The sequence below is a fragment of the Pongo abelii genome, chromosome X (genome assembly GCF_028885655.2).
Source record: "Pongo abelii isolate AG06213 chromosome X, NHGRI_mPonAbe1-v2.0_pri, whole genome shotgun sequence".
NCBI classification, from domain to species: Eukaryota; Metazoa; Chordata; class Mammalia; order Primates; family Hominidae; genus Pongo; species Pongo abelii.
Genome location: NC_072008.2, coordinates 19,483,836 through 19,510,638, shown reverse-complemented (window position 1 = coordinate 19,510,638; position 26,803 = coordinate 19,483,836). Strand labels below are relative to the sequence as shown.

General features: G+C 42.8%; 1 protein-coding gene across 3 annotated transcripts in view; it reads left to right on the top strand.

Moving 5' to 3' along the window:
* The window catches only part of MAP3K15 (mitogen-activated protein kinase kinase kinase 15), a 155,630-nt gene that overhangs the window by 103,848 nt on the left and 24,979 nt on the right, over window positions 1–26,803 (top strand). For 2 of the 3 annotated variants that reach the window (XM_054544388.2, XM_054544389.2), the window contains exons 12-18: window positions 1,832–1,881; window positions 4,531–4,626; window positions 11,258–11,345; window positions 13,611–13,744; window positions 16,769–16,896; window positions 19,457–19,587; window positions 19,823–19,928. In XM_054544388.2, the coding sequence (XP_054400363.1) occupies window positions 1,832–1,881; window positions 4,531–4,626; window positions 11,258–11,345; window positions 13,611–13,744; window positions 16,769–16,896; window positions 19,457–19,587; window positions 19,823–19,928 (733 nt within the window). The remainder of the gene's footprint in view (window positions 1–1,831; window positions 1,882–4,530; window positions 4,627–11,257; window positions 11,346–13,610; window positions 13,745–16,768; window positions 16,897–19,456; window positions 19,588–19,822; window positions 19,929–26,803) is intronic. The other variant, XM_054544390.2, reaches the window with a different exon arrangement.

The following is a 26,803-nucleotide window of genomic DNA, read 5'->3' as shown; positions in this document are numbered from 1 at the left end:
TGTTGGTCCCCGAACGTGCCAGGCACACCCCTGCCTCAGGGTCTTTGCACTTGCTGTTCCCTCTGCCTGGAACTCTTCCCCCAGGCATCCGTGTGGCTTCCTCCTTCCCCCGCTTTAGCTTTCTGTTCAGAAGTCATCAGCGACGCCTACCCTGAACATCCTGTTGAACAACGTGACCCCCTGCCCTATCTTAATGCCCTTCCCTGCTTTATTTGGCTTCATAACAGTTTTCACCGCCCCCCATGGTATGATTTTACTATTTAATCTATTGTCCATCTCTCTTCACTCACATGTAAGGTCCATGAGGGCAGGAACTTTGTGGTTCTCTGCTGTGTCTTCAGTATTAGTGCTTTGCCTAGCACATACATGGTAGGTGCTTGATCAACACGTAAGACTAAAACTTCTCCCATCGGAAACCATCTTCCCAGTCTGTTCCTGTTGTCATTGCTCCAGGATGGCAAGAAACTAGTCATGTGCCTGCTCATGGCCGTTCTCTTAAGCCAAATGCTCAGTCACGTGGTTCTCATATTTTCTTCCCTGGGTGGCTTAGTTGGTCACTTGTGACATTCCTCAGGCCAACCAAATGGATTTTTGTTTGTTTGTTTGTTTTGTTTTTTGAGACAGGGTCTCACTCTGTCACCTAGGCTGGAGTGCAGTGGAGTGATTTTGGCTCACTGCAACCTCCGCCTCCCAGGTTCAACTGATCCTCCCATCTCAGCCTCCTGAGTTGCTGGGACTACGGGCGTGTGCTACCATGCCCAGCTCATTTTTGTATTTTTAGTAGAAACGGGGTTTCAGCATGTTGGCCAGGCTGGTCTCGAGCTCCTGACCTCAAGTGATCGCCCCCGCACCTCAGCCTCCCAGAGTGCTGGGATTACAGGTGTGAGCCACCACGCCTGGCCCAAATGGATTTTCCTACTTAAAATTATTTTCTGCAGTTGTGATGTATTGATGTTATTGCCTATGGATTTTCCAAAACTGGAGTTTCAGATGTTCCTTCTCAGGCTTAGCTTTGTGCAAAGTGTAATGGTAGTGAAGGGAGGGGACCAAGTTAGTTTTTGTTTGTAAGTGCAACTTGGTGCTGCTTGAAATCCCAGTTAGTTTTTTTATTAGTCATGGTAGGCTAGCTTCTAAAACAAACAGCCCCCAAATCTCAATGTCTTAACATGATAAAAGTTTATCTATGCCTCATGTCATATCCAGGTTGCAGAGGGTGGCGGTGGGGGGCATTCCATCTTGCAGTGGATGGGGAAAGAGGAAATAGAGGGTTGCTGTGGAGTTTTTGAGTCAGGCCTGCAGGTGATGCACAGCATTCCTGCTCACATCCCATTGGCCAAAACTCCACCGTATATCTCTCTAGCTGCAAGAGAGGCTGGGAAATGTAGTTCAGCTCTATGTTCAGGGAGAAAAGGAAGACTGATGAGTGCTGAAAGGTGTCTGTCATAGTCTTGTCTCTCCCAACATTTTTGCAAGTCACTCAACTTAGGTGGGCTAGTCCCGTGCTTGTTTTAGAGTTTGCCTACTATGTTGACAGAAGATGAAAAACCACTCACTGTGTTTTTATTCTATGCTTATTATTTCTATCTGAAACTTCAATTATTTCAAATTTACATCATTTAAACTGGATTAGAGATACAAACGAATTTTTATAATACGTAAGAAAACGTTTCTGGTGTTCCATGTTATACAAGGTGTATTGCTCTAACCTGTAAAAAAAAAAATCACTACTGCAGGTAAAGTAGCAGAAATGATTGACCATAGAATGAAACAAAAAAAAATCATTTGCTTAAAAAAACTCAAACTATTGACTTCTGTCTTTGATAACTTGCAGAAACAAATGCACGAATGGAATTTTACAGCCTCTTCCATAAAGGGAATAAGGTAAGAACATAGGAGAAAATGGAGTTACTGTTTTAATGCAAATGATGATAATGTTTTATGCACTTTAATGTTTCCACTTACTCATAATATGGAATGTTCTTATTTTTAATGAAATCCAAAATGGACTCTCTTCTATTATGTTGTCCTGCCTGAGCTAGTTATTAATACTAGTGTACTCCTAGTAAGAACTTCTTGGGTTATTATAATAGAGTAGCTTTGCTCATACTCAGCAGACTAAACTCACTTGTGCCATTTTTTTAAAGAAGTGATCTGTAGGAAGAGAAGATGTATCTTTTTTGAGCCAAAGATGTTCAAGTGCTCAGTGACTCTGAGAACTGAAGCCAGGAGATGATTAGTGGTGACACTTGCGTTGGGGTCTTATGGACAGAGTAATGGAGGCGGGAGATTTTTTTCAGGGAGGACATGAGGCGGTGTATTCTGGGGAGAGGCGTAGCTCTTGCATTTTGGATCAGGAGTGGTGACCGTTTGAGCCTGAGCTGTGTGGCCTTACCCAAGCAGGGCTAAACATCTCAGCTGCACTTGTCACCCTGGCAGCTCATTCGAGGGTGAGACTGGCTGTGAAGTAGATGTGAGTTCTAATCTCTCTTTGCTGGGTGATGTTAGGAAAGTCACTCAGCTTCTCTAAGTCTCAGTTTCTTCACTATTTTCTTCAAATAAAGGGCTTGGACTAGAACATTCCTTTTAATGATTCTGAGGCTACCTCAGCCACTGAATGAATCCCCAGTTACTTCCAGACATAGTGTGATCCTGTCCTGGAAACATCAGTATTGAAATTAGAATACCGTCAACATCACTTAAAAGGAGGGAAATAATTTAAGTACAAAGTAGTGCATTGGGATGATACTGCCCAGGAAATACAAGGCAATTTGAAATACACTAAGCAAAGCATACACAAAGCAGCAGAAAAGGGAATAAAATATGGTCTCTGTCCTCAAGGAGTTTATAGTCTCATGAAAAGGAAAGGTAAGGTATTTGTGAAATAATTTATTGTGGTATCACGAGAATTTCTAGACTCGGAAAATATCAGGACATAGTATTTGTGGCCACACAAGGGAAATGGAAATAAACATGGCATTGTAGCTCAAGAAAGGCCTTTAAATGTTTGTTATCTGGTCCATCTCCACCCAGTGTCTGTACCTGACTCTACAGCTCATCCAACAAGCAATATTCAGCTTGCCTGAACATAGCTAGTGACAGAAAATCTGCTAGTAAAATATGTATTTTTATTTTTTAAATTATTTTATTTTATTTTATTTTTTTGAGACGGAGTCTTGCTCTTTCACCCAGGCTGGAGTACAGTGGCACGATCTCGGCTCCCTGCAACCTCTGCCTCCCGGGTTCAAGCGATTCTCCTGCCTCAGCTTCCAGAGTAGCTGGGACTACAGGCGTGTGGCACAATGCCTGGCTGATTTTTGTATTTTTTGTAGAGTCAGGGCTTTGCCATGTTGGTCAGGCTGGTCTCGAACTCCTGACCTCAAGTGATCCGCCCGCCTCAGCCTCCCAAAATGCTAGGATTACAGGCGTGAGCCACTGTGCCTGGTGAAGATTTTAAAAAATGTATTACTTAGTAATTAAGTTGTGTTAGAGCAGGTATTCAAGAACTTTCTGTTTGTGCCTCCTCATAGAGATACCTCTAGGTGCCATTTCAGCCATCAGTGGGGATTTACAAAGGGCCTGAGGGCGTATCAGCGTCGCCCCACCCCTCCCCGGGACCGATGTGACCTGAAGAGTATACTTTGAGCGTTCCAGAGGGTCTCCAACTAACTGTGGTAGTTGCTTTACAGATTGATTTTCAAAACCTGCTCACTTATAATCTAGTTCTAATTCTTTCTGAATCTCCTCTGTACTCTTGGTGTTCCAACCCAGTATTTGTCATGCAATCTATAACATGAAGAATGGTCTAGGACAGTTTGGATCTCAGCAAGAGATAACTTAGAAAGGATGAGATAAAGTGGCTTCAGTTGTTTGAAGAGACAATTATAGAAGAGAATCTAGCCTTCCTCTCCATAATACCTCCTGGCATGAGGGCCACTGCACTCTGACATACAATCTACTAGCAGATTTCCTGTCACTGGCTATGTCCAGGCAAGCTGAATATTGCTTGTTGGATGAGCTGTAGAATCAGGTACAGACCCTGGGTGGAGATGGACCAGATAACAAACATTTAAAGGCCTTTCTTGAGCTACAATGCCATGTTTATTTCCATTTCCCTTGTGTGGCCACAAATACTATGTCCTGATACTTTCCGAATCTAGAAATTCCCTTAATACCACAATAAATTATTTCACAAATACCTTACCTTTCTTTTTCATGAGATTATAAGCCCCTTGAGGACAGAGAACCATATTTTATTCGCCTTTCTGTTGCCCGTATGCTTTGCTTAGCACTGAATTATATTAAGAGTAAGTTCATATTAAGGTCAGTTGATAAATACAAACTCAAATATAAGCAAGATAAATGTCTGTGGTATTTAAATTTCATAGAGAAATAAAAGGCAGACTTGGGGGGTGTTTGTTAAAACATTAATGAATCTTTCAGAAATTGATAAAATAGAAGAAAAGATTGTCTCTCAGATTTAGAATGGGTATCATAACTTATGTATAAACATTATGCTTTGAAATTTTACAGCCTATCAAAGTTTGATGAACGGTGTTGTTTTCTTTATGTCCATGATAATTCTGATGACTTTCAAATCTACTTTTCCACCGAAGAGCAGTGCAGTAGGTGAGTTACAGCCAATTCAGGTATTTGCGATGTAATTATGGCGAATCATTTTTAAAGGGCCTTTGTTCTGAAAGATATTTACTTGCTATTACTGTCTTTCTTGAAATGTTAACTTACATCTCAAAAAAGCTCCAAAATTTCTATAATTCACATAGCAGGTAATTCAGCTATTTAAAATACACAACTTGGCCAGGTGCAGTAGCTCACGCCTGTAATCTCAGCCCTTTGGGAGGCTGAGGAGGGTGGATCACCTGAGGTTAGGAGTTCAAGACCAGCCTGACCAACATGGAGAAACCCTGTCTCTACCAAAAATACAAAATTAGCCGGGTGTGGTGGCGCATGCCTGTAATCCCAGCTACCTGAGAGACTGAGGCAGGAGAATCACTTCAACCCGGGAAGTGGAGGTTGCAGTGAGCTGAGATTGTGCCATTGCACCCCACCCTGGGGAACAAGAGCGAAACTCCACTTCAAAAAAATAAATAACATTCAGCATTTTTTTAGTATAGTCATAGTTTTCCAACCAACACCATGATCTAGTTTTAGAATATTTTCATCACCCCCACAAGAAACCCACTATCCATAGAGTCATTCCTCATTCCCTCAACCTTGCCCCATCTTGGCCCCAGCCCTAGGTAACCATTAATCTTTGTGTCTCTGTGGCTCTGCCTATTCTGGCCATTTCATATAAATGGAATCATACATTATGTGGTCTCTTGTGACTGGCTTCTTTCACTTAGCATAATTTTTTTAAAGGTTTATCCATGTGTAACACGTATCAGTACTTCATTTCTTTTTGTGGCTGAATGATATTCTTTTGTATGGCTATACCACAGTTTATCTGTTTGTCAGCCAATAGGCATTTGGATTGTTCGCACTTTATGACAATTATGAATTGTACTTCCCTGAACATTCACGTGCAAGTATTTGTGAGAACATGTTTTTATTTCTCTTGGAGTCAAATTGCTGGGTCTTATGGTAACTCTACATTTAACCTTTTGAGGAACTGCCAGACCATTTTCCCATTTTATATTCCCATTAGCAATGTATGTGGCTTCCAATTTCTCCACGTCTTTGCCAACACTAGTTATTATGTGTCTTTTGAGTATTGTAATCCTAGTGGATGTGAGGTGGGATCTCATTGTGGTTTTGATTCGCATTTTCCTGACGACTAATGATACTGAGCATCATTTCACGTGCTTATTGGCCATTTATATACCTCTGGAGAAATGTCTATTCAAATTCTTTGTCCAATTAAAAAAAACTTTTTTTTTTTCTTTTTTTTCTTTTTTCTTTTATTATTATTATTATTATTATACTTTAGGTTTTATGGTACATGTGCGCAATGTGCAGGTAAGTTACATATGTATACATGTGCCCTGCTGGTTTATTTTTGAAAATATTTACAGCCATAGGAAAGTTTCAAAATACAATACAAAGAATTTCCATATATGTTTCACACAGAATTTCTCAGGGTTAACCCATTACCACATTGGTTTTACATTCTCGCTCTATGCATATGGTTATTTTTTTCTGAACTGTTTAAAAGTAAGTTGTAGACAATGCTCCATTATCTGTAAATACTTGAGTGTATTTTGTAAAAACAAGGATACTGACTTATGTAATTACAGTACAGTTATCTAATGAGGAAATTAAGATAGATATAGTACTATAATCTACAACATTTATCCAAATTTTACTTAGTGTCCCAATGATGTCTTTTATAGCAAAACAAAAGGTTTTTCCTCTGGTCCACGTTCCAATCCAGGATCACACGTTGCGTTGAGTTGTCACGTCCGCATAGTCTCCTTTCACCTGGAAGAGTTCATCATCAGTCTTTGTCTTTTTTGACTTAATACTTTCCAAGAGTACAGACAGTTTATTTTGGGTAGTCCTTTGACTTGGATTTGTTTATTGTTTCCTCATGAGTACACTGATGTTATGTATTTGGCAGGAATATCACAGAAATGATGTTGTGTCCTTCTCAGTGCCTCATAACAAGGGACACAATATCTCCGTGTCATTATTGGTGATGTTAACTTGATCATCTGGTGAAAGTGGTGTTTGCCAGCTATATCCAAACTTTGCCCACTTATAATTGGGTTATTTATCATTTTATTATTGATTTTAAGAGTGATATATACTTATATATGTGCTATATTTTTTTTCTTCATGCAAGTTCTTTATCAGATATGATTTGCAAATGCTTTTTCCCATCCTGTAGGTTGTCTTTTCACTCTCTTGATGGTATCACTTGCAGCACAAAAGTTTTTAATTTGGATGAAGTACAACTTACCTATTTATTTCTTTTGTCATTTGTGCTTTTGGGTCCTGTCTTAGAAGCTTTGTCTAACCTGAGGTGTTCTATGGTTTTTATGTTTTCTTCCAAGAGTTTTATAGTTTTAGCTTTTATGTTTAGGTTTTTGACCCATTTTGAATTCATTTTTGGATATGGTGTAAGGTAGGGGTTCCAACTTTTATTCTTTAACATGGATTTTTGGTTGTCCTAGCACCATTTGTTGAAAAGACTATTCTTGAAAAAACTATTCTTTCCCTGATTGAATGCTCTTGGTACTCTTTTAGGAAATCAGTTGACCGCAAATGTAGGAGTTTATTTCTGGACTCTCAATTCCATTCCATTGTTTTGTATGTCTATTCTTAATGCAAGCGCCATGCTTTCTCTATTACTGTGGCTTTGTAGTAAGTTGTAAAATCAGGAAATGTGAGCCCTCCAACTTCATTCTTGTTTTTCAAGATTGTTTTGTTTATTGTGGATGCTTGCATTTCCGCGTAAATATTAGGATCAGCTTATCAGTTTCTGTAGAAAAATGGCAGCTAGGACTTTTACAGGGAATACTTTGGATATCTAGATCAATTTGGAGAGCGTTGCCATATTAACCATCCTGGCTTCCAATCCATGAACACAAGATGGATTTCTATTTACTTAGGTTTTTTTGAGTTTCTTTCAACAATATTTTTGTAGTTTCAGTGTACAAATTTTGTATTTCTTTTATTAAATACGTACCTAAGGATTTTATTATTTTGATACTGGAGTTTTTTTAATTTCCCTTTTGTATGTTCACTGATAATGTATAGAAATACACTTGATTTGTAAATGTTGATTTTGTAACTTACAACCTTGCTGAACTCATGTATTAGTTCTAATGGGTTTTATTGAATTCCTTAGGGTTTTCTGTGTGCAATATCATGTCATCTGCAGATACAGTTTTAGTTTTTCCTTTCCAACCTAGATGCCTTTATTTTCCTTGCCTAATTATCCTAGCTAGACTCTCCAGCACAATGTGGAATAGAAGTAGTGAGAGTAGACATCTTCATTTTGTTCCTGTTTTTAAGAAGAAAGAAGTTAGTCTTTCATCGTTAAGTATGATGTTAGCAGCAGATTTTTCATAGATAATCTTTATCAGATTGAGGAAGTTCCCTTTATTCATAGTTTATTTGTATCATGTAATTTGAGAAAGTCTTAATTCATTGTGTCTCAGACAATCATTGTCACAACATATTTAAAGATTAGGCTAAGCTGGGTGTGGTGGCTGATGCCTGTAATCCTAGCACTTTGGGAGGCTGAGGAAGGAGGATTGCTTGAGTGGGCAGTTAGAGACCAGCCTGGGCAACATGGTGAAACCCCGTCTCTGCAAAAAGTACAAAAAAAAAAAAAATTAGCTCAGCATGGTGACATACACCTGTAGTCCCAGCTACTCAGGAGGCAGAAGTGGGAGGATCACCTGAGCCTGGGAGGTTGAGGCTGTGGTGAGCGGTGATCATGCCACTGCACTCCAGCCTGGGCAACAGAGCAAGACCCTGTCAGGAAAAAAAAAAAAAGAATAGAATAGAATAAATAGCAGACTAGGGAATCATTGGATCATAACCTTCAATTTATAGTATAAAAAATGCTGCCACATATAAATTGGTGTAAAAGTAATTTCAGTTTTTGCCATTAAAAACCTAATATTAAGCAGAACATCTTTTTACTACTACAAAATGTGCCCTTTTGACCCTCATTAAGTACTCAGTGCCTTTTTAAATACATTTTAATAGTTTTTTTATTGATGTGTAACATATAAACAAGTTTGTAATGTGCACTTAAGTGTACAGCTTGATCAATTTTGATATATATATACATTCTTGTACCTGCCTCCCAGATCAGCACCCCAGAAGTTGCTTTGTGCCCCTTCACAGTCATTAAACTCCCTCCAGTGATAACTATTTTGATTTTTACCACCAATGGTTAGTTTCACCTGTTCTTGACCTACAAATAAACAGAATCATGTAGTTTGTACCCTTGTTTCTCACCTCTTTCCCTTAAAATAATATTCATAGCTGAGCATGGTGGCCCACACCTGTAATCCCAGCACTTTGGGAGACTAAGGCAGGAGGATCGCTTGATCCCGGGAGTTCAAGACCAGCCTGGGCAACACAGGGAGACCCTCGTCTCTACAAAAAATAAAAAAATTAGCTGGGCGTGGTGGTGTGCACCTCCAGTCCCAGCTACCTGGGAGGATGATGTGGGAGGATTGCTTGAGCCTGTGAGGTCGAGACTGCAGTGAGCTATGATCACGCCACTGCACTCCAGGCTAGGTGACAGAGTGATACCCCATCTCAAAAACAAGAAACAAAATGAGATCCAACTGTGAAGTGTGTATCAGTTCATTCTTCCTCTGTGTAGCATTCTGTTGTGTTCCAATTTATCTGTTCTTCTATTAATGAAGACTTGGATTGTTTCTGTTTGGGGGCTATTATGAAGAAAATGACTATGAACATTCTTATATGTGCCTTGTGGTGAACATATATGTTGATTTCTATTGAGTATATATCTAGGAGTGGATTACTGGATTATAGGGTAGGTTTGTCTTCAGCTTTGGTTGTTGATACTGCCAAGAGTTTTCCAAAGTGGTCATGTCAATTTCCACTCCCACTAGCAATGTATGAGAGTCCCAGTTGTTCCGTATTCTTAAGAACAGTTGATATCATCTTTTATTTTTTTCTGTTGAGACAGAGTCTTGCTCTGTTGCCCAGCCGGAGTGCAGTGGCACAGTCTTGGCTCACTGCAACCTCTGCCTCTCGGGCTCAAGCAATCTTCCTACCTCAGCCTCCTGAGTAGCTGGGACTACAGGTGTGTGCCACCACACCTGGCTAATTAAAAAAAAAAAAAAAATTGTAGAAACGGGGTTTTGGCCACGTTGCCCAGGTTGGTCTCGAACTCCTGGCCTCAAGCAATCTTCCCACTTCAGTCTCCCACAGTGCTGAGGTTACAGGCGTGAGCCACCACACCTGGCTGATACCGTCTTTTAAATCTTAGTTGTTCTGTGAGTGCATACCATATGTCTCTTAAGAAGCCTGACTATTGGGTTATCCAGCTTTCAAAGATTAGAAGAAAGGGTAAGATGGGTTAGTTAGAAAAAAGAGCATTTTAATGGTTTATGGAAATTATCCTGAAATGTACAGTATTCCTCCTTGACATCTTAAGAGAGAATTGTGAGTAAAAATGTTCTAATGAGTCAAGATGACTTGTATCCAAATAAACAACTACACAAGTTTGGGAAGTGGCCCAGTAGAATTTGTGAGGAAGGTTTATGGGTCAATATTAAGCATGTTCTGTGTCAACAGAATGATGTGGCCGCCTTATGCGTTTCCTCCTTACCATTCCCCTTATACAACACCCTGTATCTTACTGAGAACTAGATTGTCTGTACTTTGAGAGGTGATAGTCCCACTATCCTTAGCATTGATTAGATTCCCTCTGAACACCGGTCTTGGGGCCAGACTTCAAGAATAATACAAGAGGCTGGGTGCGGGGGCTCATGCCTCCCAACACTTTGGAAGGCGGAGGTGGGAGGATCATTTGAGTCCAGGAGTTCGAGACCAATCTAGGCAACATAGTGAGAACCCGTCTACAAAAAATACAAAAATTAGCCGGGCTTGGTGATGGTTGCCTGTAGTCTCAGCTGCTTGAGAGGCTGAGGTGGGAGGATTGCTTGAGCTCAGGAGGCTGGCTGAGGCTGCAGTGAGCCATGATCACATCACTGCACTCCAGCCTGGGCAACAGAGCGAGACCCTGTCTTTAAAACAAAACAAACCAAAAAAAAGAGTAACACAGGGACGTCATCTGAAGAATTACCTGCTAGTAGAGTAACTCACACGTCCTGGGGAAAACAGTGATGGGACAGAAAGGAAAGACTTATAGGGACATGGTAAAATTATGTGCATTTCTAATGGGTGTTAAGTAGAAAAATGGTTAATTCTAAGCAAACTGTGGATGGAACACACATAAAAGAAGTCTTTGATTCAATAAAAGGGAAACATTTCTCATTAAGATCTTCCAAGAATGAGCTGTCTTTGGGAGGTAATGAGTTCTCTGTTGCTGGAGGTACTCACGCATCAATTGGTCAACCAGTTGGTGGAGATACTGTATAGAGGGGATTCAGGTATCACATTGATAGTTGCCCAAGATTTGATAACCACTAAAGTACCATGTCAAATCAAGGAGGGGATCGATTGTTCCATGACTTGTAAAAGTTTGGTTTATATTTAAGTACAGTTTAATAAAGCTAAGTTAAAAACAAGGAATGAGAACAATTCTGAGTTGGCAATGTATTTGTGACATTTGCTGTTCTAGATTTTTCTCTTTGGTCAAAGAGATGATAACCAATACAGCAGGCAGTACAGTGGAGCTGGAGGGAGAGACCGATGGAGACACCTTGGAGGTGAGTCATGGACAACCTAGAATATGGAAAACATTGATTGTGTGTTCGATGCTTCAAGAAAATGTCCCATCTTTCTATAAAAATCGTCTGTTGAGTATGTTTTATGAACCTGCCAGCCATCACTGCATGGTTCCCAGAGATAATGTTTAACGTGTCTCCAGAGAAGAATCTCATTACTTTGGGATTCTCTCAGTTAGAATGCTTAAGAAAAATTTGGCAATGGACTAGACTAAAATTTCCTTTTGTGTACAACCTATGAAAGTTTTCTCTAAGCTAGTAAGTAATGTCTGTGAGACTACAAGAGAATTAGTTGGCCAACTGGAAGCAGACTTTTTATGCTTAAAATGACTTTAGTTATAGCTATGTGCATATAGTATATTAAATATAACAACTTTAAAATCATTTTAAAAAGTAGGCTCATCATAAGCTCTTTTGAACAGCACAGTTATAGTCCACAGTTACTAAACCATTGTACATGTGTTTAAATCTTGCCCAGTTATTCAGATTTGCCACTTCTGGGTTCTTCCAGTGATTACAATTTAATGAGATTTTACTGTACTTTCAGGTTAGACTGAAAGGAATTCCTTAAGGTTTCTTTCAGAAAATATCAAAAGGATTCATTTTAATAATTGAGTTAACTACTAGAATTCTTAGGTCAGGACCAGAGTTTGTTGTAAAAATGAACTGAGCAATGGTGCTTTGAGGGCAGCAGGTGTGGGGATCGGAGGGACGTGTGAGGTAAAAGTCTTCTATGGAGCAGGTAAAAGTCTTCTATGGAGCAGGCTGATTGCTAGTTACATCAGGCACTGATGGAGATCCTTTAGTAACCGTGTTTTTTGTTTTTTTTGTTTTTTTTTTTTGTTTTTTTTGGAAACAGAGTCTCACTCTGTTGCCGAGGCTGGAGTGGAGTGCAGTGGCGCAATCTCGCCTTACTGCAACCTCCGCCTCCTGGGTTCAAGCGATTCTTCTGCCTCAGCCTCCCATGTAGCTGGGACTACAGGCACCCGCGACCACGCCTAGCTAATTTTTGTATTTTATTTATTTAGAGATGGAGTCTTCCTCTGTTGCCCAGGCTGGAGTGCAGTGGCGTGATCTTGGTTCACTGCAACCTCCACCTACTGGATTTAAGCGATTCTCCTGTCTCAGCCTCCTGAGTAGCTGGGACCACAGGCACATGCCACCACGCCTGGCTAATTTTTTGTATTTTTAGTAGAAACGGGGTTTCACTATGTTGGCCAGGCTGGTCTCGAACTCCTGACCTCAGGTGATCTACTCGCCTCGGCCTCCCAAAGTGCTGGGATTACAGGCATGAGCCACACCACGCCTGGCCTAATTTTTGTATTTTTAGTAGAGATGGGATTTCGCTATGTTGGCCAGGCTGGTCTCAAACTCCTGACCTCAGGTGGTCCTCCTGCCTAGGCCTCCCAAAGTGCTAGGATTACAGGCATGAGCCACCGTGTCCAGCCAGCCCTTTAGTAATCTTAATTGTCATGAACATCCCTAGAAGTAGATGGGAAAGGACACCCACATACCCGCCGACTATTCCGTGTATAAGCTGCACTTCTGTAAGTAGAAGCAGTGGAGCATGCAAAATAACAGAAAGAATTGATTGCTGCCTCTCTGCTTTAAATAAGTGTTGCTCAGCGTACAGTCACATTTGTTTTAATCATCGAGAAGAATCAAACGCATCTGTATGTGACAGTTTTTGATGGGAAGATGGGGGAACAAAATAGTAATGCTAATTGTAAATCAAGTTTTTGTACTAGGTGTTTACTACTAGATCCGTATGCCTGAAAGAGTGGGGAAGCCCCAGCATATTTACTTTTTGTATTAAGATAATGTTAATTATATTGACCTTCAATTCCTTTCTGGGTTATTGAAAGATATTTGTTTCCTGACAACTTGATAAGGGATTATGCAGGAAGACACCTAGTCGGGTTAGTCAGCGTGCTTAGAAGCAGTTTTAAATTGCATCATTAAAATGGGGAGGAATTTCCAAAAGGTGACCCAGTTATATGCGAACCATATTTTTAATTTTCTTGGATTCCATTTCATAAAGTCATACTATGAGCATGTGAATAATGGAGAATTCTACCCCTTTAAAGTCATTTAATGAAAAGGGCCTAAGCTAAGCACTGTGACTTGCCTGGCACTCAAATAATGTTATTTATATTGTTTTTAGTTGCTAGACAACTCTGGGGGCCTTAGAGGGCTTCTCCGCTATAAGTTGTATGCTTTTTTGTCCTTTTGTTTTTCCTTCTTCAGTATGAGTATGACCATGATGCAAATGGTGAGAGAGTTGTCTTGGGGAAAGGCACGTATGGGATTGTGTATGCTGGCCGAGATCTGAGCAATCAAGTGCGAATAGCCATCAAAGAAATCCCGGAGAGAGATAGCAGGCAAGTCCAGGCGGGCCTTCCGCATTTCGGGTGCCGTCTCCACACCCCAGATCCCATACCCACCGCTGATGGTGTGGAGGAGTTAAGGGCAAAAGCATTATGTTACCACAAAACCTGTCATTCTCTTGTAATAGGGGTGATCTTTTTTTTTTTTTTTTTTTTTGAAATGGAGTCTCGCTCTGTTGCCCAGGCTGAAGTGCAGTGGCATGATCTTGGCTCACTGCAACCTCCGCCTCCCAGGTTCAAGCGATTCTCATGGCTCAACCTGTAGCTGGGATTACACCACGCCCAGCTGATTTTTTTTGTATTTTTAGTAGAGACAGGGTTTCACCATGTTGGTCAGGTTGGTCTCGAACTCCCGACCTCAAGTGATCTGCCCGCCTTGGCCTACCAAAGTGCTGGGATTCCAGGCATGAGCCACCGCACCCAGCCAGGGTGATGTGCTTTTGTTTTGTGTATTATAGATTGAGAAAATGGAAGAACTACACTTCAGAGGCACGTGGATTGCAGAGGATCATATTTTAAAAGAAAACTTTTGTTGTGTTTCCACCCATCAGCTAGGTCTAAAGTTTTACATTTTTTGCGTAGTTGTTTGCAAATTTATATACATTTTTGAGATGAAGTCTCACTCTGTCACTCAGGCAGGAGTGCAGTGGCAGATCTCGGCTCGCTGCAGTCTCCACCTCCTGGGCTCAAGTGATCTTCCCACTTCAGCCGCCTGAGGAGCTGGGACTACAGACACACGTCGCCGTGCCTGTCTAATTTTTGAGTGCAAATATAATTTTTAATATTACTGGGTTATTTTAAATTTACATTGTAGCAGTTGAAAATGGCTATGATTTGTTCAGATGCATCATTGTGGAAAATTACATGCAGTTAAAAAAAATCAGATTTTTGCAGTACAGAATTTTTTTTAACATCCTACCCTTCATCCTCACACATGGATTTTGGACTGTTTTTCTACCATTAGTACTGCTTATTCATTTCTTTGACTTTTTTTAGTTTTAAGAAATGTTTGTTTCTAGCCGGGCATTGTAGCTCAAGCCTGTAATCCCAGCACTTTGGGAGGCTGAGGCGGGCAGCTCACTTGAGGTCAAGAGTTTGAGACCAGCCTGGGCAACATGGTGAAACCCCGTCTCTATTAAAAATACAAAACTTAGGTGGGTGGGCATGGTGGCGCACACCTGTAGTCCCAGCTACTCGGGAGGCTGAGGCACGAGAATTGCTTGAACCCGGGAGGCAGAGGCTGCAGTGAGCCGAGATTGTGCCACTGTATTCCAGCCTGGGTGACAGAGTGAGACCCTGTCTCAAAAAAAAAAAAAAAAAAAAAAAGTTTAAATTTATACCCCCACCAAATGAGCATTGCAATGTTGACTGCAAAGTGTTTCTGCAGAGAAGCTACATACACAGTTGGAATTAATCATCCCGGGGTCCACAGGTGTGTCAGACCACAGCTGTAGGATTGCCTTCAGTGTCGAGTGCTGAAGAATATGCGTAAACACCCATGTATCTGGGTGATTGCTGATATATTGGGGATGAGTTTCAAGGGATTTCTGCCAGCTGTAAGACCCTTCATTCATCCATTCATGTATTTGTTGATTTTCAGTGGGATAGCATGTTATGATACGTGAATTATGAGACAGGACCTGAAATGAACTATTTCCATTTCTTCATTTCACCAATAAGAAAATCAAGACTGAGGAAGATTAAATGACTTTCCCAAGGATGCTTAGAAACAAGACTAGGATCCGAGTCTCTTGAGTTCCTCATCCAGCATCCAGTCTCTTTTCTCATGATGGATAAGGTGTTGCAGTTGTATATATTTGGGGAAATTTCTGGCATGTCCCATCTCCTTCATTTGGTAGCAATAGCTGTTCTAGCTTTTTGTCGCTGATCAGTAGTTCCTGGGATTTTAAGAGCTAGAAGGGACCTTTAGAGACTGTTTTGTTCAACTCCCTAAATTTATAGGCTGAACTTATGATGATAGATACTTTCTCTGTGTCAGACTCTGGGCTGGCACTAGGGACTGAAAGGTGATTAGGATAGTGTCCTTTTCCCAGGGTTCTGCTGGTTTGGTGGGAAATGCAGATGCTTTGCCTGTGAGTGAAAGTGCCAAGTGCCGTGATAGAGGAGTACACAGAGTGTTTTTAGAATGCAGAAGAGGAATGAATTACTCTCCTTAGTGAGTTGTGGCAAGTTTGAAAAAATAGATCAACTTTGAGCTGGACTTTGAGGGATGAGTAAGAATTTGTTTAGCGAAAAGGAGGCCTATGCTGATGGAAAAACAGAGCTGTTAAAACACAAAGTATATTCAGAGAACAACAGATTGTCTGATATGACTTGAATGTAGGATGCAGGGCAGTGAAATGCTCTTGAAATGAGGCCAAAAAAAATTTTTTTTAAGGCTTAGCCTGAGCTGATCTTTGAAAGCCCTTGTATGTGACATTAAATAGCATGGTCTCTATGTGGAATTTATGTGGGGAAGGGATGTGGTGAAGTGTGTGTTTTAAGAAGAGGTAGTATAATGGCCAAGGTTGGGGAATGGATTAAAAAGGCCAGAGGCTGGGGCTGGGTGGCCCATTAGGTGGCTGCTGTTGTGGTCTGGGGCGACTCTGTAGAATAAGACGAGAGGGCATCTGAGGGCAGAACCTTCCAGAACACCACTCTTCGTGGGAGGCAGAGGAAGAGGGGCTGTTGAGAGAGGTAAAGAATGGTTGGTGGGTTCAGGCCCGAAGAATAACAGTAGTAACAATAGCAGTCATTCATTGAATACTCACCACACACCAGCTACTCCACTAAGTGCTTAAGGAAATGGACATGCCTTGGTCCCTGGCAGCCCTGCATGGCTGTAGGCTTATCCTCTATTGTACAGATGGGAAGTTGAGTAGTTTCATGGGAGCCAGAGAAGAGAAAGTTTCCAGAAAGAAGGGATGGGCAGCAGTGGGGCAGGTCCTGGTGAGGTGAGATGTGGGTCTAGAGTCCCTGGGATTTGGCAGGTGACCCTGGCTCTGTTTTTCCCAATAGGTATTCTCAGCCTCTGCATGAGGAGATAGCCCTGCACAAGTACCTTAAGCACCGCAATATCGTTCAGTACCTGGGCTCTGTTTCAGAGAACGGCTACATTAAGATATTTATGGAGCAGGTGCCTGGAGGTGAGTAGTCGCTGTCTTCTGGTCTCACATTATGAAAATCACTACGACATGGATGTCATTTGTTGTCCTGCCATTTACAAAATGACAGACCCCTAAGCCAGGCCTGTAGGGCGCCTGTAGTCCCAGTTACTTGGGAGGCTGAGATGGGAAGATCATTTGAGCCCATGAGGTCAAGGCTGCAGTGAGCCATGATCACAGCACTGCACTCCAGCCTGGGCGACAGAGCAAAACCCATCACTCTTAAAACAAACAAACAAACAAACAAAACAAAAAAAAAAACCAGACCTTTTAGATGTTGGAAAGTTGGATAGTTTCCAAATGTCATATAAGCAGTCTATTTCTGGTTTGTTGATGCAGTTTGTTCAACCCACAAATATTCATTGACTGTCTATGGAGAAAACATAGTCTTTGGCCTTGAGGCCTTCACAGTCTAGGAGTTTAAAGATAGGTTTGGACAGGGGTGCAGAAGAGGGAACATAGGTGTTAAAAGTGACAATGCAAAATAGCATTTTGATAATGAAATCAAGCATCAGTGTTTTATCCACAAAAATCCCTGAATGCAAGAGATAGGGCACAGGAGGGGAGTTCCTGGGATCTGGAGCCAGACCATCTAGTTTGAATCAGTTCCTCCATCCACAAGCTGTGTGACTTCAGGCAAATCGTTTTACCTCTGTGCCCTCAGTTTTCTGATTGAATAAATGAACTGTAAAATTGGAGTAATAATGACTGTGATAATTGGAGTAATAATTATTGGAGTAACAATAACGCTGTCTCAGTGGGCTGTTGGGTGGATTCTGTCTGTCAGAGAACAAGAGCTCAGTAAGTGCTCATTGAAATAATGAATCAAACTCTTTAATAGTTGTCTGAATACAGATGTTAAAACTTCAGTTAGAAATCTTCATTCATTCATTCAACTGACAGTTATTAAGAGTCTACTATTACAGGAAGAGTCTTAAGTTTATTTATTAAGAGCCAGGCAGTCAGCCAGGCACAGTGGCTCACGCCTGTAATCCCAGCACTTTGGGAGGCCAAGGCAGGTGGATCACTTGAGGCCAGGAATTCGAGACCAGCCTGGCCAACATGGAGAAACCCGCTCTCTACTAAAAATACAAAAAATTAGCCAGGTGTGGTGGCGTGCGCGTGGTCCCAGCTACTCCAGAGGCTGAGGCACAAGAATCGCTTGAGCCCAGGATGCAGAGGTTGCAGTGAGCCAAGATCATACCACTCCACTCCATCCTGGGCGACACAGTGAGACTCCGTCTTCAAAAACAAACAACAACAAAAAAAGGCAGTGGGCTAGATTTTCAGGGTTATGCTAGAATAAATGAAGTAGTTTGTTTTCCTCTTAAAAAACTCGTCCATTGCTGCTTTTTTTGTTGTTGTTGTTTTGTTTTTGAGATGGAGTCTCTCTTGTCTGTCGCCCAGGCTGGAGTGCAGTGGTACGATATTGGCTCACTGATGGCAACCTCTGCCTCCTGGGTTCAAGCAATTCTCTCTGCCTCAGCCTCTCAAGTAGCTAGGATTACAAGTGCACGCCACCACGCCTGGCTAATTTTTGTATTTTTAGTAGAGATGGGGTTTTGCCATGTTGACCAGGCTGGTCTTGAACTCCTGACCTCAGGTGATCTGCCCGCCTCGGCCTCCCCAAGTGCTGGGATTACAGGCGTGAGCCACCGTGCCCGGCCCATTACTCTTCATGTTAGTTGATAACTCCATCCCCGGCCTTAGGTTTAAGGATATCAACAGAATTAGAGACAGATGTGTTCATCCCCTTTTACAGATGGGGAAACCAAGGTAGATCAAGGTCCCATAACACTGTGTAAGTGGGAATCTGAGACCAGCCGATGTCTGAGGGCCCATTCCTGCCAGTGGACAGGACGTCCTGCAGCTCACATGATGTCCTTCTAGATGTGGTCGCAGCGTCCTGAAGGGAGCTTTTCTTTTGGCCCAAATGTTCAGTGTTTAATAGTGTAATTGGGGGAAGTGGTTGTTGATCAAGACAGTCTTGCCCTGTGACTTGCCACTGTGGCTTTCTCACGTTGAGGACAGAGAGACCCAACTTCCTTCAGTCCTAGTCCTTGTCACCCTAAAGAGCCCCTCACTCTGGACCTGTCCACCTCTGATTACAGACAAGGTATAAAACATGGCTTTGACCCAAGCAGAATGGCTGAGAGGAACCTGCTGTAAACAAGTGTCATGGGACCTGAGTTATCTACGCCAGCAGGCCGTGCCCCTCAAGTTGAGAGAGCATTATTTCGCTCTCCTCCTAACTTCGTGTAGCTGAACAGAGCTAAACCCACAATTGGCCCCACTGAATTTCAGGGGGCACAAGGGATTCATGTTCACCCTCCGCCTCTGGACAGGTTCATGTGCTGAATCGCTTCCAGTCCATTCCCTGGCTGTAGCTATAGAGGGGAGGAAACATGTTGCATTTAGCCCAAATCCAATGGTGTTGGTGTAAGCGCTTATGTTAGGTTAGAAACCTCACTTCACTTTATTTCCCTTAACTCTTATTGAAACTTTCTCTTCCTCATAAGTTTTTTGCTGTGACTGTCTCTAGGAAGCCTTTCTGCTCTTCTGCGATCCAAATGGGGGCCGATGAAGGAACCGACAATCAAGTTTTACACCAAACAGATCCTGGAGGGCCTTAAGTATCTCCATGAAAACCAGATCGTGCACAGAGACATAAAGGTACTTGCTTTTTTAAGCTGACGAGGTTGCCTTTGCTCGTATCAGATCATGAGAACTGTCAGTGGTGTCTGCTGAGTGACTGGCTGACAGAGGGGTATGATTTAGCACAACCGTCCCCAAGATGCAAAGTCTAGTTTTCCTAGAGACTTGTGACGATTTCCCAAGGTCCAGATCTGTTTCATATGAGTTCGTTTCAGCCTGTCTTTTAAGCACTTGATGTTGTTATTTTCCGAAGGGCGATAATGTTCTGGTGAACACCTACAGCGGAGTGGTGAAAATCTCCGATTTTGGGACCTCGAAACGTCTTGCGGGTGTGAACCCCTGCACAGAGACTTTTACTGGTAAGCGGACCAAAGCTTGGCACAGGGTGCCCATCCCAGAGTTACGCTTTCTGCACAAGCTGCGGTTGTTCAGCCGTTACTTAGTGAGCACCTTCTCGGAGCAGAGTGAGCAATTGATACTTGAAGTAGACAGTGGATTGTCCCCAACTTCAAATTGTTTTAACTTTGTCATAGTGATGCACCTAGCCAGCTACTTGTGGCAACAAGATTGCCCTACTTTCTTCTTTGTCATCCAAAAGTTGGGTAGATGGAGTACTCTGCTGAGGTTCTGAGGTTTTCTTTTTTTCTTTTTTTTTTTTTTTTTTTTTTTTTGAGACAGGGTCTCACTCTGTCGCCCAGGCTGGAGTGCAGTGGCACGATCTCGGCTCACTGCTACCTCCACCTCCTGGGTTCAAATGATTCTCGTCTCTCAGCCTCCCAAGTAGCTGGGATTATAGGCGTGCCCCCTACCACACCTGACTAATTTTTGTATTTTCAGTAGAGACAAGGTTTCACCATGTTTACCAGGCTGGTCTCAAACTCCTGACCTCAAGTGATTCGCCCACCTCAGCCTCCCAAAGTGCTGGGATAGATTACAGGTGTGAGCCACCGCACCTGGTCTCTGCTGAGGCTTTCTGAAGGTCACTCAACCAATCAGCAAGATGGCAGTACATCTCTTTAAAGTTAATAGCACATTATTTCAAATCGTGGGTAATGCTGAATGACAATATTCCTCAGACAACTGATTAAGACATTTTATTGGTCTGTCATAAAAATAGCCTGTTACCGTAGTGAATTCTGGTACCTTGTGTTTTGATATGATTGTGTTTCCAAGAGAGGCTAATTCTCCCTGGGGAATATGGTATTCTAAGTGATTTTGAGGAATTGGATTTTCTTGTCCATGTGTCAGTGATGGAATAACTTGAGCATTGAGAGGGACTGGGTTCAAAGGGTGGTATACAATTACCAGCTAGTTTCACAGCTGCAAGATCAACAAGTAGAATGATGGTCAAAAGCTACCTGTGGCTATTGGAAATTCCTGCTTAAACCTGACTAATAATAAGAACTTTGATCCTTGGAAAGAAGTACTGATTTTTGGATAAGTAAAGGTTTATAGTTCCCCAAGGAGTAACGTAAAGATCACAAAGATCTTGCTTGATAGAATTATGAAACAGCTGGGGCCTGGCATAGTGGCTGACACCTCTAATCCCAGCACTTTAAGAAGCCAAGATGGAAGGATCACTTGAGGCCAGCAGTGCAAGACCAGCCTGGTCAACATAGTGAGACTCCATTTCTTAAAAAAAAAAAAAAAAAAAAAAAAAAGAAACAGCTTTCATAGGCTGGGCACTTTGGGAGATTGAGGCAGGAGGATCTCACTTGAGCTCAGGAGTTCAAGACCAGCCTGGGCAACATAGGGAGAATCCCATCTCTGCAAAAAATAAATAATAATTATTATTACATATTATATTTATATATTATATGTTATATATAATATAATACATAATGATTATATATAATATATAATATATATTATATAGTAATTATAGTAATTATTAGCTGGGTGTGGTGGTGTGTGCCTATGGTCCCAGCTATTAGTGAGGCTGAGGTGGGAGGATCGCTTGAGCCCAGGTCATTGAGGCTGCAGGCAGCTGTGATTATGCCACTGCACTCCAGCCTTGGTGGCAGAGCGAGACTCTGTCTCAAAAAAAAAAAAAAAAGAAAAAATTAGCTCTTAAAATAATATAGCTCTGAAATAAGCTATAAAAGACAGGTGACTTCTGTATCTCTGCAGTCACCAAAGCTGTAGAGTGGACAGCTTGGGTCTTATTTTTGGTAAATAATGTCTCAGCTTTGAAAGACTTTTTGTCAATGAGAGAGTTGTCGCATGTCAGCCGCTGGACACCCACAGTGGAGACACATTCACCATCTAAAGAGAATTTTAATACATCACAAAATGACTTCTCACTTGTAACACAAGGGGAGGTACGTGTGCCTGAAAATGGGAAAATACTATACCAGGGACACTATCAGAATCTCACAAAGAAAGAGTGCATTGAATTTTCGTTCATTGTTTCTGGTATAAATATACGTATACATCTGTCAATGTGTGTATATGAATATGTGTGTATGACTAGCACTTCATTTTCTTTTAGCATTTTACTACCCTAATTGAAAATGACTTGTATCCTCCTCTTTGGAAACCACCAATTAGCTTAGCAATACGTAGCAAGAGGGGCTCTGATATGACAAGGAGTTATTTGAAGGCATAAAACCCCCGACAATTTATCTCATAATTAGCATCCCTGAGGAGGAAACAAACTCACAAAGAAAACACATGTATAATTCATCCTTGCATATCACATTTCCCAAGTAATTGGCTTGGGAAGGCACGGATTTTGCATTGCAAAAGAATGCAGGGGTGTTTGGGGGATAATAAAGAAGGGGTCTCATTTTGGTTAGGAAATTCCCCCGTATATAATTGCTCTTTGCAAAACAGAGCAGTTCTGTAAGGAAATCTCAGCTGGTTGGTGCAGAACTCTGGGTCTGTGGTTGCTCAGCCTGGCAGGAGAGCCAGAGGGTTTCAGGCAACTTCCTGGCCTGGAGCCCTTTCTCCCTGTGTTCCTCTGAAGGGTTTGCCCCACGCATAGGAACCTGCGAGAACAGGAGGAAGGGCTGTTATAGCCAGGGTCAGCCCTGCCTTTTTTTTTTTTTTTTTTTTTTTTAAGCAGCCTTATCGAGGTATAGCTGACATATCATCAAAGCACCCATTAGAAGTACACAATTCTTTGATTTTCAGTAAATTTACTGAGTTGCTCAGCCATCACCACGATCCAGTGTCTGAACCTAGCAGACCCCGTGCCCCTTGGTACTCATCCCCCTTCCCACTCCAGCCCCAGCTCATCACTCATCTGCTTTGTTGTGTTTGTGTGGCTTTGCCCGTTGTGGATATTCATATGCTTGGAATGGATACAATATGTGGGGTTTTACATGTAGCTTCTTGCACGTTGAGTCCTGTTTTTGCAGTTCCTCCATGCAGTGGTGTGTATGGGTACTTCGTTGTTGTTCATGGCTGAATGGCATTCCATTGTGTGGAGAACCACATTTTGTTCATCCGTTGTTGTTCATGGCTGAGTGGCATTCCATTGTGTGGAGAACCACATTTTGTTCATCCATTTACCAGTTAACAGTCATTTGGGATTGTTTCTACTTTTTGGCCACTGTGAATAATGATGCTGTGAACATTCACATACAAAGCGTGTGTGAACATGTGTTTTCAGCCCTCTTGGGTAGATACCTAGAAGGAGAACTTGGGACAGGAGCTCTGTTCTCGTCTGGCTGCAAACACCATTGGTTCAAATCCTGGCCCAACCACTTGCTAGCTGTGTGACCTTGGGCATATTACTTAACCTCCATGTGCCTCAGTTTCTTCGTAAGTAAAATAGAAATGCTCGTTGTACCTACTCATAGGGTTTTTAGGAGGGTAAAGTGAGTTACTGATGAAGTGCTTTGACTGGTCCCTGGCACATAGCAAGTGCAATTGAAGTGTTTGCTAATTAAATACTCGCTTGTACTTAGAAGTCATGGGTTATTAGAGCTGGAAGAAGCCTTTAAGAGAACTGAGTTTGTGTGTGTAACTAACGTGTTGAACCCATTGGACTCAAAGGGTGTAATCACAAAAGCCACTGGATTTTTCTCTCCCACTTTTCATCCTGCCTGGGGCGGGAGTTCTTTCCTTTGACTTTTCCAGCCACCCTTACATAACAGAGAAAGTCATAATGACACTTGAAGGAGCGCACACAGTCTGAATTCAGGAATTAAAAAGGACTCATCGCTTGAACCCGGGAGGCGGAGGTTGCATGAGCCGATTGTGCCACTGCACTCCAGCCTGGGCGACAGAGCAAGACCCTGTCTCAAAAAAAAAAAAAAAAAGATTCAGGCTGATATACTGATCAACGCTCTGGTCCTCATTCAAAAGTCAGACCCCTCTCCCCTGTCCCTGCAGGCAGCAACCTGTGGTCAGGAGCTGGGTGTTGGCTTTTTCTCCCTAATCACCAGCTGCAGGAAGGAGAGGACAGGGGCAGGGAAAGTTGTCACTTGACTAGCACTGTTGGAAGCTGGCTTTGCGTGCTGTGGGCCTGGCTGATGTTTAGTTATTTTCCCTCGCTGGCTCCCTCTGGATGTAACTCCTGTGTCGTGGGCAGGGGCCTGTCCTTTGGCTGACTGCTCCCTCCTGCCAGTTATTTACCCCTTACATCACCTCCTCCTTCCATCTCTTTCTGTTGAGGGATTCAGATCGTGGAGGACTGCGTTTGAGCAGGAATTCCTTTTCTTTTTTCTTTATTTTTTATTGGGCAGCCCCTGGAACCAGAATAGGTTCTGAGAGAGACTCCCAGGATTCCTTTTAAGAAGACCATACGCTGGGCACGGTGGTTCATGCCTGTAATCCCAGCTCTCCGGGAGGCTGAGGTGGGAGGATTGCTTGAGCCCAGGAGTTTGAGACCAGCCTGGCCAGCATAGTGAGGCCCCCTATCTACCAAAAATATAAAAATTAGCCGGGTGTGGTGGTGCGCACTTGTAGTCTCAGCTACTCGGGAGGCTGAGGTGAGAGAATCACTTGAGCCCAGGAGAATGAGGCTGCAGTGAGTCATAATTGTGCCACTGCACTCCAGCCTGGGCGACAGAATGAGACCCTGTCAATCAGTCAATCAAATAAATAATAAAAATAAAAGATAAACCCTAAGCCAGTATTTCTGTAATAGGGTCCCCCATCTCGTGTCCGGAGTTCATGCAGCTTCAGCCCACTGTTGAGAGGGTGTGGCAGTATCCCCAGACCTTACAGCCCCCTGTCTGCTGCTGGAAGTTACCTTTGCTCCCTTGGGAGCCAGTCCACTGTGTAGTTTACCTACAGGAACACATACACATGGAGCTGAGTCGGCTCAGTGAAGCCCCCTTCAAAGGCTTTGGGTTAGGAACAAGTGGTGCCCCCTTCCCACCAGGCTCATCCCTTGGTCAGGTCAACTAGGGTAGTCCCCTGGACTACGGGAAAATCGTACCTTACTTTTCTTTTCTGTACTTGATTAATATGAAATCTTGAAATTTGGGCTCTAATGGTATCTCCAAGGGCCTGTGGAAGATGTGATGATCATAAGTTGGTATTGAGTGGCTTGAGTTGCCCTGGGCCCACGCACTTTTGGGGACAGTCCTGCCCCAAATCCTGTAACTTGGGAAGAGGGTAGGCAGCCCAGCATAGCTCTCTCTAAAGCAGCTGTCTCAGCACCACCCCCCTAAACTACTCTGTCAACTCTCTCAGCCCCTTGATCAGATTAGAAGGTCCCTGGGCCTCAGTTATAAACTCGTGTCTTCTGCCGTGTGTCGTCTTTGCTGGTAATCTGAAAATCCTATTGGACAATTCTCCAGGAGTCCCCAGTGGATTTTGTGCCCTAGGGGGGCTGAGTCAGTGCCTGTGGGTCTCTTGGTCACCTTGTTCTGAACTCTGCACCACTGCACTCGTGTAGGTACCTAAGAGCCGTAGTGGGCTGTGACCTGTGACCAGTGTGGTAGGGCATACCTTGGAGGAAATATAGTTTAGGGAGCATATGGGGCCCCAAGAGAGCCAGATTTTTTTTTTTTTTGAAATGGAGTCTCATTCTGTCGCCCAGGCTGGAGTGCAGTGGCGCGTTCATGGCTCAGTACAACCTCCACCACCCGGGTTCAAACGATTCTCCTGCCTCAGCCTCCCAAGTAGCTGGGAGCACAGGCGCACGGCACTGTGCCCAGCTAATTTTTGTATTTTTAGTAGAGACAGGGTTTCACCACGTTGGCCAGGCTGGTCTCGAACTCCTGACCTCAAGCCATCCACCTGCTTCGGCCTCCCAAAGTGCTGGGATTCAGGTGTGAGCCACTGTGCCTGGCCTATGAGAGCCAGATTTAAGGAAACCTGATTTTCCAGGATTTGTGCGTGAGTCAGATGCCCCACAATGCCATCTTCACTTGGTTTTCTTGACAGAATCCAGCCTTTGGGTTAGCTGATGTACACACCCGACATGCATCCTGCCAGGGAGTGTTCCCTTGAATATTTGAAATAGTTGTGTGCATCCATCTCTCTCTGTTGGCTGTACTGAGAGTGGATGGTTACCCTGTGAATACAGTAGTGAATAAAATGGAGCACCCGGTTTTCCATTAGTGCCCTGTACCTTCCAGTTACATGGAAAGATGCTCCAATATGGCTTTGGAAATCCTTACATGTGCTGCTCTTACTCAGGCAGCTTTTTTCCCCAGCAGCGCTTCTTCTTGATGTAGCATATGGATGAGTGATGTCATGGTGTGTAGTTCTGAACTTGAAGGTAGAAGATATGGGTTCTAGCCTAAGCGAATCCTTTAGCCTCTCTGAACCTCAGTTGCCTCCTGTGTAAAGTAGGAATAACGGTAGATAGTGCTTCCTCTGCCCACCCTTCCAGAGTCGTTTGAGTCAGATGGACAAGGCTACGTGGAGACAATTGGTAAGCCATCAAGGACTCACCAGGAGTCAAATTTGTGGCAGGCAGCCTCCAAAATGAGCCCCAATGATCCCTACCTCCTGATAGTCAGACCCTTGCGTAGTTCCCTCCCGTTGAATGTGGACTGGACTTAGCGACTTGCTTCTAATGAATAGGAAGAAGTGGGAGTGATGGTGTGTGACCTGGAGACTAGGTCATAAAAGGCAGTGTGCCATTCCTCTTTCTCTTGGATCACTCTCTCTGAGGGAAGCCATGTCTCAAGCCAGTCCTGTGGAGGATCCTATGTACTGAAAAACTGAAGCCCCCCACTAGCTTTATCCTTAGTGAGCTTGGAAACTGATCCTCCAGCCACAGTCCAGCCTTCAGATGAATGTAGCCCCAGCTGACATCTGGACTGCA